A 19,952-nucleotide genomic window follows, 5' to 3' on the forward strand; every position below is an offset into this window, starting at 1 on the left:
GCTCTGTGGTGAACAACCCTTCACGTGTTTGGTTCTCTGGAGAAAACACAACCTCACGTTTCCTGCTGCAGAAACACACACATGTCTGCAGAGCAGTCACCAGGTTGGAATGGCTTCACTTTCGAGTTGAGTGAGGGTTTGTGATTTGTTGCTAACACAACGGATAAAACTCTGTTACACTAGAACTTCCTGCTGAATCTGAAGTTTATTCTGAGTCAGAACAAAATATAAACTTCTTTAAAAAAAGAATCAAACGTCTTTATTGTTGAAAATAATATAAAAACAAATGTACAGAAAATATTTGACACGATGATTTGGTGGAAGAGTCGTTAAAGTTCAGCGTCACCAGGACAAACATTAAAAACAACAGGAAATGAATGGCTCAATGACAAAAACACATTAGCATGCTAGCTCTTAGCCCCGATCCAGGACTGTTCTACGACATTTGAGTTACATGGTGACTTGAAAAAAGGTCAGATTTTTATATTTAGACAAACCCAGTGTTACATTTTACACCTTAAAGTCCTGTGAACTCGTACATCTATAGAAAGCTGAACTTCTTGGCTAATTAGCAAGATACAAACCCACTGATTAGCTCACCTTCCTTTAGTCACTACCGGACTTTATTGTTCTCTATGAAACTTTCAGATACTTATCTTGACATTTTGTGATTTTCAGGAAGTCAGTCATTGCGCTTTTCTTGCTAATGAAGCTAGCTTAGCTAAAGTTCCCAGTTTGATTTGATGTTGAAAATATAAAGACTTTTTGTCCAATGTCATATTTGACACTTTCAGCTCGACATAATTCTCATAACAAACAGTTTCCATCTCTTTGTTAACTAGTTGTAATGAGCAGCTGGTGAGCTAGCCACGTAGCTTTAGAATTGAGTAGCCGTTGTTATACCTCTGCTAACCAATGCTAACCACCACAACAACTCAACTTTATCGTCTGTTTGTTTGGTAAAATACACAAAGAGTTTGTTTAAATATGAATATTTAGATTTATCAGCCATTTTCTCCTGTCAGATTTGTGCTTTAGCGTCAGAGAAGAAGAGTTACAACGTTATCGCAAAAAAGAGGCCATGGTGATGCATCTGCAAGAATGTATATAAAAATACATTCTCTCCATATACATATAAATACATTTTTGTTGTGCAAATTGCAAAGTGTAGAAGCCTCCATATTGTTTCCTCTGTGTGAGTCCGAAGCAGCGTTCGTGACAATGATCGGAAATGTACGAATCGTTAAAACCCACAAAATCTGGCCTGAATTTAAACATCGAACAAAGAGGACGGCAACATCGGTCATCAAATAATTTACTTTTACGCAGATTTTTAAGTAAAAATGTCAAAATTTCGTCACGTTTCCTTATGTTTTATAAATAAAGAGAAAGTGATTCATATTCTGCAGATACCTGATGAGGAAAGAAAAGGTTCTTCTGTTATATATTCTACACTTTCTTCTCAGATCCATGGAAACATTTTGGATTTCTTGATTCCTGAAAAGTGAATTGGTCGGATGTTGAGTTTACGTCTCGTTGTTTTTATTTTGCGTTTGTTTAGATCCAGTTTGTGTCAGAGGAGGAAGTGAAGCAGGACGTCGTCTTATTTCCATTTGAAAGAAGAAGAAGAAGCGTCTCCGTGGTGGAGTCATGTGACCAAAGAGCTTCAGATAAATAACATGAAAACAGGGAGCCAGCTTCCCATGATCTGAACACGAAATAAAATCTACTACGTGAGATTTGTTTTACTGCACAGGAAACGAACGTCACTTTGATAAATACTGAAGACGACACACGTTTACTGATTCAGTTTAAGTTCCCTGACCATGAGGTCCATGTTTCTGAAGCTCTGGGTTCTGACGTCTCAGCTCCGGCTCGTTCTCAGGACCTGCTCGTCTTTCAGGCGTCTCCCAGGACGGCTCTGAGCTCGGGTCCGTCTACCACTTTCCTGGGATTGGCGTTCCACACTCGTACCAAGAGACGTAGCTGACGTGGGAGTGTCCTCCCATCTGTCCGAAGTGGACAGGCTCCTGTCGCACGGCTCTGTAGAAACCTGCGATAAACAACAGCACACGTGTGATTGGTCCGTTCATTATTCAGTGAAATGACAAGATAACAGACGAGTGGATCTACGTCCTGCTTTTAACTCCGGTGAGTTCATGGTCCCAGAGGATACGTCTAAACTTCCATTCTCTAACTGTTAGCAGTCAGTGTTCTTTCAAAATAAAAGCAACCAGAATGAGATCAGCTCCTGTTCTTTCAAAATAAAAGCAGCTAAATTGATTGGTCAGCTCCTGTTCTTTCAAAATAAAAGCAGTTGGTACCGGGTCTGGGCGGCAGCTGGTCGGCTCGCAGCTGTCGACCCGTTCTTCCATCCAGGAAGGAATCGACGAACTGACAGTGATCCTCGCCGAAGCCGGTCTGATCTCCGACGTTGTAGAATTTACCTGAACAGGAAACAGAGACGTCAGATTAAGTGGTCAGGGGGCGTGGCTCCGGCGTGGCTCCGGATTGGACACTCACCGTTGAGCGAGTCGCTCAGGTAGATCTTGTACCTCAGCGAGTTGCACAGCTGGACACCAACAAACTTCCGGTACCAGGTCCTCTTCACGTACTGTTTCCCGTGACAGTCGGAGTACGAGTCCGTCTTAAAGGGGAACTGAGTCCAGATGGCGTCTTTACCTGGAGACCACAGTGTTTCCATGACAACAGGCTCAGTACAGGTTCATGGTCATGTGACGACGCGTGGACGGAATCTCACCTGACACGTTCTCGCTCACTCGAGGGTCGGCTGAGAAAAACAAACTCAATTTGAATCTGTTGATTCATTTAATGACGTCGCTTCACAATCTTAGTGTTAAAAACATTTTTTTAGTCAAGATGGATTTTTTCTGTTAAAACAGGAGAAGAGAAAGTTTCGACTTCCTGTCGGTGTCCAGTACCTGATTCTGTGTTGAAGGAAACTGGTTCGCTGGACGGACCCGAACCCAGATCGTTCTTTGCTTTCACCTTGAACTCATAACTGTAAACACAAAGAAGAGTTACTTAGCTCAAAGTACTCTGTTACTTTCACGGGCCCCTCGAAGGTCAACGGGTGAAGCTCCGATCTGAAGCTTCTTCTGATTCTGATCCTCTCACCTGCTCTCAGGTTTGAGGTTCTCCACCGCCGTGTGAGTCTGGTTGGTCGTCAGGATGGAAACCTGCTCGCCATCAGGTCCTTTAGCGGTGGAGATGACTTCATACTCTGAGGACAGGACAGGAGGATTATGGGAAAGATTTGTCTTAACACGTCGTACAGTCAAACCGAAACGGTTCTTATTATGTTGAATCTGAGGAACAATCTTCAGTTTGTTTCTTCTCACCCGTGGTGTCGTTGTCGGTTTTCTCCCAGTCCAGGATGATGAAGGACGGACACCCCTCCACCGTCACCACCGTGAGGTTTGAGGGCGGAGTCTTGGGCGGCGCAGTGGCGTTTGCTTCCCCGTGTTCGTGTCCAGGGAAGTAGCTGAGGGAGGAGGTGATGGAACACGGCTCGTCCGGTCTCTTTCCTGTTTGATAAACGACGTGAGGAGCTGTGGGGGGAGGAGGGGAGGGGTCAGTCAGAATTCTAGAAGCAAGGCACCAACACTGCCAGGGTTGAGGGTTCAATTCCCTGCTGCAATAGAACTTGGTTCAAAATGTTCAGTTGAAATAACTCCACTCACCAACAAATCTTTTATTTCCCATGGCGTCGATTTCTGAGGTCGGCTGAGACTTGAACAGGTCGGAGTCTTCCCACGTTTCCTGTCGAGTCGCTGAGGAAGAAACAAAAACTGATTAAAATGTGTTCTTTCAACACAGAGAACTTCAGCGTAACATCGGTTCTACGAGAACTGGAACAAAGATAAAGAGGAAGAATTTCACCAAAACCAATCAAACAGAGGTGGAGCCAGAACACACATCATTTTAAAATGTTCGTACCAGGTGTCGGTGCCACCGTGGTCCTGGTCCTGGTCCTACTTGTGGCGGTGGTGGTGGTGGTGGTGGTCGGTCTCCGCTCTGGTTTGGAGGAGGCTGGAGGGACTTTGGCTTTGAGGATCTGTAACTTGTCCGTCAGCTTGAAGTCGTTGACTTTGTCTGATAAAAAGAAATCTTCAGTTTTCCAGCAAATGAAACATGAAAAGTGATTTTTAAAGTTTCCTCACTTCTCACCTGTTTCTCCAGGTTTCCCCACCAGGTTCGGCCTCTTGTTGAGGGGACGAGCCGGAGACCCTGAAACAAACAGCTCATATCAAACTGAAACACTAGTATAAAACTAGAAGAGCACTTCATCTCTGTGGATGTGAAACAGTGGAACCTGTTTTTTTACTGTGAATCAGGTTCAGATTCATGTTTTGGTTTTCCAATGAGCTGATTTCTAATCTGCTGGAAAATCTCCTCTGTTCTCATGAGAACTGGGGACCTGGTTCCAACTCAACCTGAAAACATGAGCGCTCTCGTGTAATTCCACGAGGGCGCAGAGCGTTTGTTTTTCAGGCCGACGTCCAGAAGCTGCAGCCAATTACATTCCCTCCTTTCTTTCATTTGCACAAATTCTTCACAATCAGAAAGTTGAGTTGCTTCCAGAACTAAATGGAATCAGAAACATGAAAGATGTTTCAGCTCCAAACATGAAACAGTGCAGACGCTCACATGTGACTGTGTGCGACGGCGCCGAGACGCCAGCTCGCCTTCAGCGCCGACTCTTTTCCTGTCGTCTGTAAAGTTTCTTTTATTCTTCAACATGAATTAAAAGTTAGCTGCGTCGTGATTACAGCACAAAACCAAATGAAATAAACACGGTCTGATTCTCACACACAAACAATCCTCAAACCAAAAGCAAACATTCGTCTGCACATTCTCGCTGCACGCCACGCCGTGCACGTTCTTCTCTAAACACGTCTCTGCAGGAACAAGTCTGAAGCTCGCAGTGGTCGCAATCAAGCAAGAAGCAGCAGCTGAGGCCGGAGGACTGAAATAACAGCAGCGGCTCCAGATGGCAGCGTCGTCACAGGATAATCAGAAACAGTTCCTTCAAACTTCTGCGGTGACAAAACGCTCAAAGCTTCTGAAAAGTAAGTCAACGACGGCAGGAGAACATTCTTTCCATCGACTCAAAGGATTTTCCACAGACGCTGCCGGAGCTCAGACCGACGAGAGGGATTTTCTTTCCCGCTCATTTTAAACATTCGTCTGTCGACATCCAGGACGGCCAAACCATGCAGAGCGGAGCAGGCGCCAGGTGGCGAGCGAGCACGAGGAGAGAGAGGCGACACCGAGGCCGTTACCGTGAAACCGCTCCTCCTCGACCCCAGGACCAGAGCGAGCGAACACGTCCGGGAGCTGAGACGTGTCGTCCAGCAGCGAGTTGTTCACTGTGGCGGGAAAAACATGTTTAAACACCTGTGACTGGTTGAAGGTTCCACTGTTTTACATCTTTAACACAAAGCTCCTGTGGACATGTTGGAGACATTGAACATGAAGAAGAAACAATCGGACATGGACGAGAGCTCACGCCGACTGACGACCACGCACACGTCATCAACACGTCACAAAGTCCAAACACACGTGAAGTCAAGCTGCAGATTTTACAGCAGCTGAATCACATGGTTCTAATTCTGCCTCGTTATTTCTCATTTTTAAATCAAACAGAAGCTTCATTAGGATGAGATGCTGACGTGTGATTGGTCGTCCTCAGACTGTCTGTGTGTGATGGAGATGGAACACCGACCACATGACCACATGACCACATGACCACATGACCACAGTAACATCAGCTGATGTAACACACTCAAATAATCAAGTTCTGTTCAAAGTGATTATTTGAAGCTTTGATGAAAACCTTCAGCAGCAGAAACACGTGGACACGAAGACGAGGACACACCGCCGAGCGATGGAGGGATGAATGAAAGACAAAGTATTAAAACAAACAAAATGGATGGAGACAGAATCAGCAGGACGAGCTGCGGTGGAAGTGACAGACGGTTAATGAGGAAACACAAGCTTTGTTTTTTTACCCAGTCGGTGTCGGTGCCATAAGGCTGGTTTGGGCGGGGACATGCCCCGGTGGCGATGTCCGGGAACTGTTGGAAGAAAACTGAACATTACGAAGAGAAAGAATCTGGAAACTGAACCCGACAGAAAGAACAAGAGTTCGAGTCCTCGGGATATTCTCAAACTTTGTCGAACCAGATTTGTGTTTGACGTCCGAAAGGTTTTTAAAACACTAACGATTCAGACGTTAAGTTGATACATTGTCTTGACGTCTTGAAACATAAACAGAAAGTTGGACACTATTATTGTGACAAAGTTTCATCAGAATTTATAGACCTGATGATCAAACTTTAGACTCGTTCAGGTGTTCGTCCGTCGGATTCAGTCAGCAGCAAACGACTCAAACTACAAAGTGTTGAAGGATCGTGATTAGAATCAGTGATCGTGGTGAGAATCAGTGACCGTGGTGAGAATCAGTGATCGTGGTGAGAATCAGTGATCGTGGTGAGAATCGGTGATCGTGGTGAGAATCAGTGATCGTGGTGAGAATCGGTGATCGTGGTGAGAATCGGTGATCGTGATTAGAATCAGTGATCGTGGTGAGAATCAGTGATCGTGGTGAGAATCGGTGATCGTGGTGAGAATCAGTGATCGTGGTGAGAATCGGTGATCGTGATTAGAATCAGTGATCGTGGTGAGAATCAGTGATCGTGGTGAGAATCGGTGATCGTGGTGAGAATCAGTGATCGTGATTAGAATCAGTGATCTTGGTGAGAATCAGTGATCGTGATGAGAATCAGTGATCGTGATGAGAATCGGTGATCGTGATTAGAATCAGTGATCGTGGTGAGAATCAGTGATCGTGATTAGAATCAGTGATCGTGATCAGAATCAGTGATCGTGGTGAGAATCAGTGATCGTGGTGAGAATCGGTGATCGTGGTGAGAATCAGTGATCGTGGTGAGAATCGGTGATCGTGGTGAGAATCAGTGATCGTGATTAGAATCAGTGATCGTGATCAGAATCAGTGATCGTGGTGAGAATCAGTGATCGTGGTGAGAATCGGTGATCGTGGTGAGAATCGGTGATCGTGGTGAGAATCAGTGATCGTGGTGAGAATCGGTGATCGTGATTAGAATCAGTGATCGTGGTGAGAATCAGTGATCGTGGTGAGAATCGGTGATCGTGGTGAGAATCAGTGATCGTGATTAGAATCAGTGATCTTGGTGAGAATCAGTGATCGTGATGAGAATCAGTGATCGTGATGAGAATCGGTGATCGTGATTAGAATCAGTGATCGTGGTGAGAATCAGTGATCGTGATTAGAATCAGTGATCGTGGTGAGAATCAGTGATCGTGGTGAGAATCAGTGATCGTGATCAGAATCAGTGATCGTGGTGAGAATCAGTGATCGTGGTGAGAATCGGTGATCGTGGTGAGAATCAGTGATCGTGGTGAGAATCGGTGATCGTGGTGAGAATCAGTGATCGTGATTAGAATCAGTGATCGTGATCAGAATCAGTGATCGTGGTGAGAATCGGTGATCGTGGTGAGAATCGGTGATCGTGGTGAGAATCGGTGATCGTGGTGAGAATCGGTGATCGTGGTGAGAATCGGTGATCTTGGTGAGAATCAGTGATCGTGATTAGAATCAGTGATCGTGGTGAGAATCAGTGATCGTGATGAGAATCGGTGATCGTGGTGAGAATCGGTGATCGTGGTGAGAATCAGTGATCGTGATGAGAATCGGTGATCGTGGTGAGAATCGGTGATCGTGGTGAGAATCGGTGATCGTGATGAGAATCGGTGATCGTGGTGAGAATCGGTGATCGTGGTGAGAATCGGTGATCGTGGTGAGAATCGGTGATCGTGATGAGAATCGGTGATCGTGGTGAGAATCGGTGATCGTGGTGAGAATCGGTGATCGTGGTGAGAATCGGTGATCGTGGTGAGAATCGGTGATCGTGGTGAGAATCGGTGATCGTGATGAGAATCGGTGATCGTGGTGAGAATCAGTGATCGTGGTGAGAATCAGTGATCGTGGTGAGAATCAGTGATCGTGATTAGAATCAGTGATCGTGATGAGAATCAGTGATCGTGGTGAGAATCAGTGATCGTGGTGAGAATCAGTGATCGTGATTAGAATCAGTGATCGTGATGAGAATCAGTGATCGTGATGAGAATCAGTGATCGTGGTGAGAATCAGTGATCGTGGTGAGAATCAGTGATCGTGATTAGAATCAGTGATCGTGGTGAGAATCGGTGATCGTGGTGAGAATCAGTGATCGTGATTAGAATCAGTGATCGTGATGAGAATCAGTGATCGTGGTGAGAATCAGTGATCGTGGTGAGAATCAGTGATCGTGATTAGAATCAGTGATCGTGGTGAGAATCAGTGATCGTGGTGAGAATCAGTGATCGTGATTAGAATCAGTGATCGTGGTGAGAATCGGTGATCGTGGTGAGAATCAGTGATCGTGATTAGAATCAGTGATCGTGATGAGAATCAGTGATTGTGGTGAGAATCAGTGATCGTGGTGAGAATCAGTGATCGTGGTGAGAATCAGTGTCTGAAGCTTCGTCTTCTCCTTTGAAATGAAAGATGAAACAAAACCAGGAATCGTTAGTCCGACATCTTCCACTTCAAACCACAGAGGAGTGAAGTGAATGAGAGTGGAGGAGCCAGGAGGAGGGTTACCCCCGAGTGTCCCGGAGGTCGGGGACGAGCTACTGGTTCTAGAGGACGAGGAGGGACGGGGCTGTCTGAAGCCGTTAGAGGAGGGGAGGGGGGGTGTTCTTGGCTCCGGCCTGGAGGATCTGGCCACCGGCTTGTTCGGGGGTAAAGGCAGCGACGGGCCGGAGTTCCTGCTCTGACCTAAAAGATCAGAAACAGTTGAGCCTGAGTTAAAGTGTGATTCTGCCGTTCAGAGGCCAGAGAAGCGAGTTCACTGTGAATCTCGTGATGTTCCGACTTCACGGTTCCTCACATCACTCACATTTAGTTTTTACACGCTCACAATCTTCAGAAGCCACAGTCATTTCAACTGATGTGATGACGCAACCATGACTGTAAGATTGTGCGCCGCATGCAGGACGTGGCGGCCATGTTGGATGAGATGCGACTCGGAGAGCGAGCAAACAAAGACTGAGCTGCAGGTGTAACTGGAAGCTGGGGAACAAGATGGCGGCAGATTCACAGCAGACAAAGAGCGAGACGGAGGAAGCGCCACGAGGTCGTCATTACCCCAGCTGTTAGTTCTAGCCCTCTCATTGGTCAGAGCTGTTCTCAGCAGCGATGATCCGTCCTGTGATTGGCTGAAAGCTGCAAGGGAGAAAGAAGGTTTAACGAGACAAAGACGAGTGTCCCAGTACGAGATCGTCCTCGACCTGTCAACAAGGATAAATAAAGGTTTGTTTGAATCCCCACAGCAGATGAAGCCTGTTGAGAAGACGTTCGACTGTTTGCAGATGATTCTGTTGTTTTTGTGTCGGACCAACAGAGAGCGTCACGCTCAGCAGGGGATCGAACACACGCTGAATTCTGATTTACCTGAAGCAACCATCACACAGAAACACAAAGTGAACAGGAAGGAGTCGTGAGAGCAGTTCTCTGGAACCACAATCAGATGTTCATCCAGTTTTCAGAAACAAAATTAAATAAGTTCAGTTGTGAGGTGGAATTTACCGGCAGGGTAACGAGGCTTCTCCGGTGCACTAGAGGGCGTCTGAGCATTCTGAGGCGAGTCCCTGTGGGGGGGGGATCTAGTGAGGGGGGCGGCTGTGGTGTCCACTGTGGACGGCAGCAGTCGGACAGAAGGACGAGGACCCGTCGGGCGCCTGGTGTCGTTTCTAACAGAGTTTCCATCGTCTGCAGGGAAAGAGGAGAGAGGTACCGTCGTCATGGGAACACGGTATGGATTCGTCTCTAACAGGGACGAAGACGCGAGAGACACGAGACACGTCTTCTACAACATGGGACCTCGCAGAAGAAGAGCAAAGAAGACACTGAGACAACAAGGGAGGGACAGTGAGGACAGTCTGCTAAGTTCACGTTCTGCTTGAAAGAAGCGAAGCAGAAGAAGAGAAGCATCATGGCCGCCGTCACATGACCTTTACGGGAGCGTTAAAAAGGCCTAGCCGCAGCCATCGGTGTGGGCGGGGCAAAGTGCACATGCTGGTGTCACCTGACGTCAACTCCACGCTTCGTATGGACTTTCTAACCATCGCATGCAGCCAACCCCCCCCCCCCCCCCCCCCCCAAACAGCACAGGTCCAGCTGCTCAGTAAAACATAAAGTCCGTCTCGTTACCAGCTGACGCTCGAGGCCGTTTAGGCTCAGCGGCGCCGGGAAGAGGTGACGTCTCCTGCTGGCCCTCAGGTGGCGCTGTGGGGAATAATATGGTCGGTTTGATAAGAGAAGAAGAAAAGATCAAAGTGGTGAAAGCGTCAAATCAGTGGGTTCAGATCAAACAGCTGCACAGATCATGTGACCCAGACGAGACTCAAACTGCTTTTAGGCCAAATGACGATTTTCTTTCTTCGTTTCCTCAGAACACGAGAACATTCTCAAGTTACTTTAGTTTGAGTTTAACTACGGAAGCTGCTGAGGCTCAGATGTGTGAGGTCAGAGGTCTGTGCAGCTCTGATGTGAGAACATGCAGAAGAAGAGATAATCACCAAAAGACGTGCGCGGCGCTCCGGGGAATCCCGGATGTTTGAGGGGAGACAGTCGAGGCTGTGTGCGGTTGTGTAGAGCTGAAAACACAAAAACACAAAGTGTGTGTCAGTGAACACGATCAATCGATCCTTCTGTGTTTTTCACTTTCAGCTGCTTCAGAGAATCTGTGACTTCTGTTCAAATAAAGAGATGAGTGAAGATGAGCTCGTGTGACTGTTCGATTCCTCAGTGAATGAACGTGACGAAGAAACGTCTCTTCACACGTTGGACAGCAAATCACATCTTACCAGGACGGGGGGGGAACAGAGCGTGAGCTCTGTGAGGCTTCTGCAAAACACAACACACAAATGATCACTAACTGATCTGAAACCTCTTTTAGTGGTTTTCATATTTACAAATTAAATAAATGAAGAGTGAGTTTCAAACGTTGGATCCTGTGTTAGTTTGTAGATTTGAAAGCAGCAGTGACGTACCAGCGGTTTGACCAGAGGGTTACGCAGCTGAAACGTCTTCTGAGCATTTTTATCTGTGAATCCAGAAAAAACTGAGGTTAGTCTGTTTATAATAAGTTTAATTTTACCAGGTTAACATGTTAACAAACAAAATGCAGAGGAAGACGAGCTGCAGCCACAGGAAGTGACCGGACCCTCTACGCACTGTTCATGTTGTGAACGACCGGTTGGCTCCACGCGCCGCTGCGCTCGTCCTTGTTGGATCGGACGCCGAACTCGTACACCGTGTTTGGTTTCAGGTTGTCGATGACGGTGTCGCCGGTGGGGCAGGTCTGATAATTCCACTTCCTGTTCCTCTCTCTGTAGCGGATGGTGTAAAACCTGGAGACACAAAGACGTAGGGAAAGGTCTTTACTCAACGTGTTTTACCCGCCCCAAAAAACCACACAACTGCCTAATGGTGGCGCTCTAGTAAAGGTCAGATGATTGTCTCATATATTTCACTGCGTCTCTGACCCGTCCTCCAGACACTCGTTCAGGACGTCTCCTTCGTACGGCGTCTTCAGGTCGTGTCCCCAGGACAGCAGCACGGCCGTGGGGCTGACGGAGCCGATCACCAGGTGCAGCGCTTTGTCCAGGTTCACTTGACCTGTGCAGGTGAGACAGAGTGAGACTTCCTGTGGACCTGCGCCCCGAGACAAACAGGAAGTGCTCAGCGTACCTGTGCAGTGCTTCTTCACATCGTTGACTGGGATTGGCTGAACGGCCACCAGGTACTTTGGCTCTGCGTCTGAAAACAGACGTTAACGTTTTGAAAACATTCGAAGCAGGTGACCAGGATCAAGTCCAAAAGGTCAAAGGTCATGTGTAAAGGCTCCAGTGCGTGAACTACGTGTTCTTGATGGACTTGCACTGGGAAGTCAGTGGCAGCCCCCCCCCCACCCCCCAGAGAGACAGGAAACAGACGCACACGTGTGAACGATCAGAGCGAACACATGTGAAAACATTCGGTCATGTGATCCTCATGTTTCTCACGTCTCCTTTTTCTCTTCATTTGTTTTTACTTTCGTTCTTTTAGTTTTTCTTCAAACTTTTTCTGAATCTTTAAATATTTTCGTTCCAATAAAAACTGTTTTATTGTTATTTACCATTAAATTATTTCTTTGGTTTGTATTATTCTGGTCTTGATTCCTTTCAGAATAAAAGTCTGTGAATGTCAGAGGTTAATGTGACGTGAAACAAGTTGTGTTGTTAAACTTTGACCTTTGACCTGTGGAGCTTTCTCACCCCCTCACACTCACCTGTTTGTCAAGAAACTGATGAAAACTTTATTGACATTGACACCAGCTTTTATCTAAGCATGTAGAAATGTAGATGGAGACATGCCCCGCCCCCTCACGACCTCATCACTCCCCCGTCAGACAGAACGGTCTCTGTTCAACTATTTCACTTATTATAACAACATGATAATTCATAATGTTTTGGTTATTTGTTGTTTAATGTCTCTGACGCTCTACACACATTTACCTGTTATTAACTGTAACGATGTCACATGACACTGCAGCATGTGGTTTGTATTTAAAGAGTTAACGCCTGGAGGAAGGTTTGATCCCGGTGCCACGTGTCCGTCAGACGACCTCGAGCAGAAACGACCAGAGACTCAGACGTGATTAAAACTGTTTGTCTGTGTTTGTCGTTTCATCTGCTTCTCGTTTCTGTTCGTGTAGAAACAACTTGATTCTCCTGCCGGACGTCGGATTGTTTACAAAGTAAAAACAACTCGACTTCTGCTCTTTTACACACATGATCAAAGCATGTTAAACACAAACTCTCATTAGGAACACGTGAGACAACCCGGTTTCGAGCCTCAGCTTCAGATGAATAAAAAGGAGTGATATCAACCAGATGAATAAGAGGAGCTCTCACCCATCTCGGCCTCGAAGGCCCGTCCGTCCTCCGGCAGCTGGATCCACTGTTTGGAGAACAGGCCGCTGCCGTAGCCCAGGATGAAACCTTCCAGCTTCACGTCCGGGCTCGAACGCACGAACTGCATCACGATGGTGTCGCCGCTCGCCTTGATCCGAACTCTCATGTTCTGACGCCCAGCTGACGAAGACGAGGAGAAAAGACCGGAGGGTGTTGACACAGAGTAAACAAACTTTCACAATAAAAGAGACGTTTCAGAAATGTTAATGTAAAACAGTTTCTATAACTAAAGAACTTTACTGTCTTTACTGTACTTTGTGGTGCGTGACTGTTTCATCACGGTCCGGCACAGAACCAGCTCTCCATGTGTGTGTGTGTGTGTGTGTGTGTGTGTGGTTGCACAGTTCATGAACACGTATGTTTCCAGCAGCAGGTCTTGACCTCTGAGTCTCTGAGGCTCAAACCAAACATCAGGCAACTTTTAAACTTTAACGAGAACAGAAGGTTTCAGAGCTGCAGGATCATAAACTTTAACACATGGAACATCTGAGCTCTGAGGATTTATGAAGAAAGATGGATTCTCTTTGAATCGTCTCGTTAGAATCAGGATTCTGGTCTTTCATCTGGTTAAATGAAGTGTGTGAGGTGTGTGAGGTGTGTGAGGTGTGTGGAGTGTGTGGAGTGTGTGGAGTGTGTGAGGTGCGTGAGGTGCGTGGAGTGTGTGGAGTGTGTGGAGTGTGTGGAGTGTGTGGAGTGTGTGAGGTGTGTGGAGTGTGTGGAGTGTGTGAGGTGCGTGAGGTGTGTGGAGTGTGTGAGGTGTGTGGAGTGTGTGAGGTGCGTGGAGTGTGTGGAGTGTGTGAGGTGTGTGAGGTGTGTGAGGTGTGTGGAGTGTGTGGAGTGTGTGGAGTGTGTGGAGTGTGTGGAGTGTGTGAGGTGTGTGGAGTGTGTGGAGTGTGTGAGGTGCGTGAGGTGTGTGGAGTGTGTGAGGTGTGTGGAGTGTGTGAGGTGCGTGGAGTGTGTGGAGTGTGTGAGGTGTGTGAGGTGTGTGAGGTGTGTGGAGTGTGTGGAGTGTGTGAGGTGTGTGAGGTGTGTGGAGTGTGTGGAGTGTGTGGAGTGTGTGGAGTGTGTGAGGTGTGTGAGGTGTGTGGAGTGTGTGGAGTGTGTGGAGTGTGTGGAGTGTGTGGGGTGTGTGGAGTGTGTGAAGTGTGTGGAGTGTGTGGGGTGTGTGGAGTGTGTGAAGTGTGTGGAGTGTGTGGAGTGTGTGAGGTGCGTGGAGTGTGTGGAGTGTGTGAAGTGTGTGGAGTGTGTGGGGTGTGTGAGGTGTGTGGAGTGTGTGAAGTGTGTGGAGTGTGTGGAGTGTGTGGAGTGTGTGGGGTGTGTGGAGTGTGTGAAGTGTGTGGAGTGTGTGAAGTGTGTGGAGTGTGTGGAGTGTGTGGAGTGTGTGGAGTGTGTGGAGTGTGTGGAGTGTGTGAGGTGCGTGGAGTGTGTGGAGTGTGTGAAGTGTGTGGAGTGTGTGGGGTGTGTGAGGTGTGTGGAGTGTGTGAAGTGTGTGGAGTGTGTGGAGTGTGTGGAGTGTGTGGAGTGTGTGGAGTGTGTGGAGTGTGTGAGGTGCGTGGAGTGTGTGGAGTGTGTGAAGTGTGTGGAGTGTGTGGGGTGTGTGAGGTGTGTGGAGTGTGTGGAGTGTGTGGAGTGTGTGGAGTGTGTGGAGCGATCACTGAGTGGAAGGTAAACTGGCCTCAGGTCAGTGAATCAGATGTAATGAGACGTGAACAACTTGTGCTTCCACGTTCGACCTGTGGGGGCGCCGGCGTTTCTAGGAGCCTCATTGTTCACGTGTGTTGACTCCAGGTTTTCTTTGGGCCGATTGTTCTGCAGATCCGTGGGTTCAAGTCTGCAGACTTGGACGCGGTGGACAAGTGGAATCATGTAGCTCATTCTTGGCTGCGGGACTCGACCTGTCGACGTCTTTGTAGCAGCAGCTGATTGAGTGAAGGGACAGAGCTCCACATGCCAGAGGGGAAACACGGAGTCGTGACCCCTGACCCCGATCTGATCCTGAGCCCAGAGACCAACACAGGTCGACTTCACACTGTGCAGTACAGTACACTGTACAGTAAAGTACACTCTGCAGTACAGTACACTGTGCAGTAAAGTACACTCTGCAGTGAAGTACACTGTGCAGTACAGTACACTGTGCAGTAAAGTACACTCTGCAGTACAGTACACTGTGCAGTAAAGTACACTCTGCAGTGAAGTACACTGTGCAGTAAAGTACACTGTGCAGTACAGTACACTGTACAGTGAAGTACACTGTGCAGTAAAGTACACTGTGCAGTACAGTACACTGTACAGTGAAGTACACTGTGCAGTAAAGTACACTGTGCAGTACAGTACACTGTGCAGTAAAGTACACTGTGCAGTAAAGTACACTCTGCAGTAAAGTACACTGTACAGTACAGTACACTGTACAGTGAAGTACACTGTGCAGTAAAGTACACTGTGCAGTAAAGTACACTGTGCAGTACAGTACACTGTACAGTGAAGTACACTGTGCAGTAAAGTACACTGTGCAGTACAGTACACTGTGCAGTAAAGTACACTGTGCAGTAAAGTACACTCTGCAGTAAAGTACACTGTGCAGTACAGTACACTGTACAGTGAAGTACGCTGTGCAGTAAAGTACACTGTGCAGTAAAGTACACTGTACAGTAAAGTACACTGTGCAGTGAAGTACACTGTACAGTGAAGTACACTGTGCAGTAAAGTACACTCTGCAGTAAAGTACACTCTGCAGTAAAGTACACTGTACAGTGAAGTACACTGTGCAGTAAAGTACACTGTGCAGTAAAGTACACTCTGCAGTAAAGTACACTGTGCAGTAAAGTACACTGTACAGTGAAGTACACTGTGCAGTAAAGTACACTGTGCAGTAAAGTACACTGTGCAGTAAAGTTACGTACTGTTGAGCTTTCCTATTTTTATTCACTAAAAGTGAACAAACTCTTACAAATGACAAACACAAGTTCAGGTACTGCTGCAGTAAAGTACAGTAAAGTACACCTGATATAATATAATAAAGTAAAGTTGCAATAACATGTGTTTTACATCGTGCAGTTTTTTACACTTGTTAAACTGAGAAAACGAGCGTAACAGTTGGAAGTGGGCGTATCGTCCTCAAACATCTGGAAACACACACACACACACAGGAAGACCAACAATCCTGTTTAATAACAATAATTAGGTTTTTGTATTTTCAATCTGTTTCAACACATTCTCTCTCTCTTTCTCTCTCTCTCTCTCTCTCTCTCTCTCTCTCTGTCTGAGCTCTCAAATCCTCAAATCACATATTACTGATCATCTTACAACGCACGCACCCCCACCCCCCCCACCCCCCCCCCCCCCACACACACACAGACACACAGACACACAGACACACACACACACATACACACACACACACAGACACACAGACACACACACACACACCCACACACACACAGACAGACACACACACACACACACACACATACACACACACACACACACACACAGACACACACACACACACCCACACACACACAGACAGACACACACACACACACACACACACAGACACACAGACACACACACACCCACACACAGAGACACACACAGACACAGGGACACACACACCTGACTTTACCTGAAAACTGACAAAGCAACACAAACATGTTTGAACAGTTAAATATTAAACATGAAAAACGATTGATTAAAACTTTATTTAAACAGAAGTTGTCAGATTATGATGAAGTCTCCAACTTTTCTCTCTCATCTCTTCTTCACTGTATTTCTGATGTTGTTTACTCTTCTTCTTCTGTAGAGAATCAGAACAACATGTCTTCCTGTGTTTCTGAGAGTGAGACACTCACCTCTGACCCTCTGAGCCGGCGTCCCGCTGAGGAGCATCAGCACGAGGAGGAGGAGGAGGAGGAGGAGGCTCGCCATCCCAGCGTCCAGGAGATGAGGATGAGGAGGATGAAGGGGATGAAGAGGAGGATGAGGAGCGACCAGGAGCTGTTAGTGTCTGCGGGTCTCTTGTTCAGCAGTCGTCCTCGCTGTGAGAGGTCGACTGCTGAGACGCCACCATGTATACCTCCGGGAGGCGGGGCCAGTATGACATCAGCAGCCCTATAGTCCTCACATCCCCCCCTCTCTCTCTGTGGTTCTAAAGCTCACTCGCCCTCTCAGCCCCTCCTCCTTCTCTCAAACATCACTTCTTCTCTTCTAACTCTTACGGCTCCTTTCTTCACGTTCTCCTCCTCTCCTTGTTGTAGTTGTTTGTATCTTTGTAGTTGTTTGTATCTTTGTATTTGTTTGTATCTTTGTAGTTGTTTGTATCTTTGTATTTGTTTGTATCTTTGTAGTTGTTTGTATCTTTGTAGTTGTTTGTATCTTTGTAGTTTTTTGTATCTTTGTATTTGTTTGTATCTTTGTAGTTGTTTGTATCTTTGTATTTGTTTGTATATTTTTAGTTGTTTGTATCTTTGTAGTTGTTTGTATCTTTGTAGTTGTTTGTGTCTTTGTAGTTGTTTGTATCTTTGTAGTTGACTGGGAATACGCAGTGTGTTGTGTTTGTGTTGTAATGAATGAAAACGTGTCGATCAGCAGCTGCAACATGAAACATGAAGAATGAGAATTAGTTTTCACAAACACAATTTGTGTGTGTGTGTGAAGGCACAGCTAACATGATGGGAAGAGTGACACACCACACAAACCCCCCCCGCCTCACACGTGCACGCTCGGGGGCCAGAACCTGACATGTTTTCTCCTGGAGGGAGAACTCGATGCCCTGGACTCAGGTTTGTGTTTCTCAGTTTGTCCGACACGTGGCGTCGCATGCGACCGCACGGAGACAAGAAGCAGCGCAGCCAGAGCAACAAGAGAAGAAGAAGAAGAAGAAGAGGAAGTGATGATGGCGCTGGTCAGGTGTCAGGAGACGGGGGGGAAAGCGGGAAACTGACATGTGATGTTGATCAAGATGTGAAAACAACTGGTTCCCCTCAAATCCTCAAACTCCCATCAGCCACCTGTCAGTCACTATAACACCTCTCAGCGCCCCCAGTGCTCACCTAAAGTACTACATCACTTTTTGTTATTCATTTCTTTGACTTTTGTTTATATTCATGTTTATTTCCTCTGTTTCCTCGTTTCTTTCTTCTTTTATTAAAGTGAAATGTTGTGGTTCCGTCTTTTCTTAGTTTTTATGTAGTTCCTGTTCCGTCTTCATGTGTTTGTGTCAAAGTGACGCGTGAACACAGGAAGAACGTTAACGTGTCAGTAAAGAGTCGCCAGCTGCTTCTCCTCCTCACGCCGACTCTCCCGCCTCGGACTGTAAACCTCCCACATCCAACAGGCTCATTCAGGCTGTTCTGCCAGCCGAGGCTCCACCCCCCACTGCTCTCTGCTAATCAACAACTAAACGATTCTCTCAGCCAATCGCCTCCCACTGTTCCAGCTGCTGATGGCGTCTGCAGTCGAGTCAGAGTTCGCCGAACACACGATGATGTGAAGTCATTACCTGGAATCCAGGTGACAGGAAGTGGGCGGTTCTCTCTGAGCACGCTCCAGGTGACACGTTCAGGTCCCTCATCCAAACTCTGGAAAAGTTACATTTTCTAACATTATTCATTGTGAAAGAAGAAAAACGAGCAGAAGATTTCCCAGAAGGCCGTTTTCATGTGCACGTCACAGTTGACCTCTGACCTTTTCTCTCTCCACCTGCAGCAGCACTGACGTCATCGCCATAATTGAACCGTGCACGCTCCGTGCCAGCCGCCGCCTCCGGCTCTCAGGTGGCTGATGGGTAATGGGGTAATTGCCACGGTGATGTTTGGCGTTTCTTTCCAAACACCTTGAACGGATTCACAGAGTGTGGCGGACGAGAGGAAGAGTTCAAAGACGTCTTCAGTCCTCGCCGCCGCTGCATTCAGGTTCATCAGGGTTTTACAACTTTCAAGCTTAAAAAGAGACGACTGTGAAACTGGACTTTAATTAAAGGAGACAACAGACTGAAAGCACAGAGTATCTCCCTCTTCTCCTCCTCCCCTCCTCTCCTCCTCTTCTCTCTCTCTCCTTCTCCCCCTCTTCTTTTACTCTTCTCTCTCTCCTTCTCCTCTTCACCTGAACCACCTGCTGCAGCCTGACACAATGCATGCTGGGACATCGATACTGACGAGAGGATGAAGACTCTGATCATCCCCGTGGAAACGTTTCCTCAGCTGTGAGAATACGAACCAATCAGAATCAACCCTGAACAATCTTTTCATATACTTCCTTTTTAAGGATTCTTTTCATGAGTGTTGTGTTATGTCTCAAAAACGATCAAAGCTTCGCAGCTCGACTCGGCAGAGCAGGTGAGACGAGCTCCGGCTCAGCTTCGAGAAGCCATCTTGAATAGGGAGGGGCCACAGGTCAGCCAGCCAATCAGGCCACAGACAGATACATATAGAGTATGTAAATATAAAGTGTGTAGATATAATGCATGTAAATATAAAGTGTGTAGATATAATGCATGTAAATATAAAGTGTGTAGATATAATGCATGTAAATATAAAGTGTGTAGATATAATGCATGTAAATATAAAGGGCCCATTCGAGGGTAAAGGAAAAAACTATTTATACAATTAAGATGAAACGAGTGCAAACTTTTATAATCAAGTTTTACAGATCGATAATTTTCTCCTGAATCTTAAACACTCGAGCTTTTAAAGTTTTATCAGAAACCCTCAAATCAGAATGAACAGAAACAAGAAATAAAAAATATGACAAGAGGAAGAAGACAAATCCAAAATGTGCTGCGAGTTTTCTCCTGAGGGAAAAAACAACGCTGGAAAAAGTCAGAAATA

General features: G+C 46.6%; 1 protein-coding gene across 1 annotated transcript; it reads right to left on the reverse strand.

Annotated features, from left to right (window-relative positions):
* Positions 1 to 233: 233 nt before the first annotated feature.
* On the reverse strand, positions 234 to 17,149 carry LOC128431306 (target of Nesh-SH3). Its single transcript, XM_053417585.1, has 24 exons — positions 16,977 to 17,149; positions 13,069 to 13,248; positions 11,864 to 11,932; positions 11,659 to 11,791; positions 11,348 to 11,523; positions 11,164 to 11,216; positions 10,978 to 11,017; positions 10,690 to 10,767; positions 9,698 to 9,880; positions 9,563 to 9,622; positions 9,058 to 9,520; positions 8,711 to 8,877; positions 6,036 to 6,101; positions 5,307 to 5,393; positions 4,192 to 4,251; positions 3,961 to 4,116; positions 3,705 to 3,794; positions 3,363 to 3,572; positions 3,139 to 3,244; positions 2,943 to 3,022; positions 2,762 to 2,791; positions 2,524 to 2,682; positions 2,325 to 2,447; positions 234 to 2,053 (listed from the first exon to the last, which is right to left on the reverse strand). Exons 1-24 carry the CDS (start codon positions 17,050 to 17,052, stop codon positions 1,938 to 1,940), a joined length of 2,961 nt encoding a protein of 986 aa, XP_053273560.1. The 5' UTR covers positions 17,053 to 17,149; the 3' UTR covers positions 234 to 1,937.
* Positions 17,150 to 19,952: the final 2,803 nt, after the last annotated feature.

The sequence above is a fragment of the Pleuronectes platessa genome, chromosome 24 (genome assembly GCF_947347685.1).
Source record: "Pleuronectes platessa chromosome 24, fPlePla1.1, whole genome shotgun sequence".
Lineage (NCBI taxonomy): Eukaryota > Metazoa > Chordata > Actinopteri > Pleuronectiformes > Pleuronectidae > Pleuronectes > Pleuronectes platessa.

Coding starts and splice junctions, on each gene's coding strand:
- LOC128431306 (XM_053417585.1), bottom strand. CDS start 17,052: ATGGCGAGCCTCCTCCTCCTCCTCCTCCTCCTCGTGCTGATGCTCCTC. Junction 9,881..10,689: donor AGCGCCGCGCACGTCTTTTG/GTGATTATCTCT, acceptor CTTTCCCTGCAG/ACGATGGAAACTCTGTTAGA. Junction 2,054..2,324: donor CCAGCTGCCGCCCAGACCCG/GTACCAACTGCT, acceptor TGTTTATCGCAG/GTTTCTACAGAGCCGTGCGA.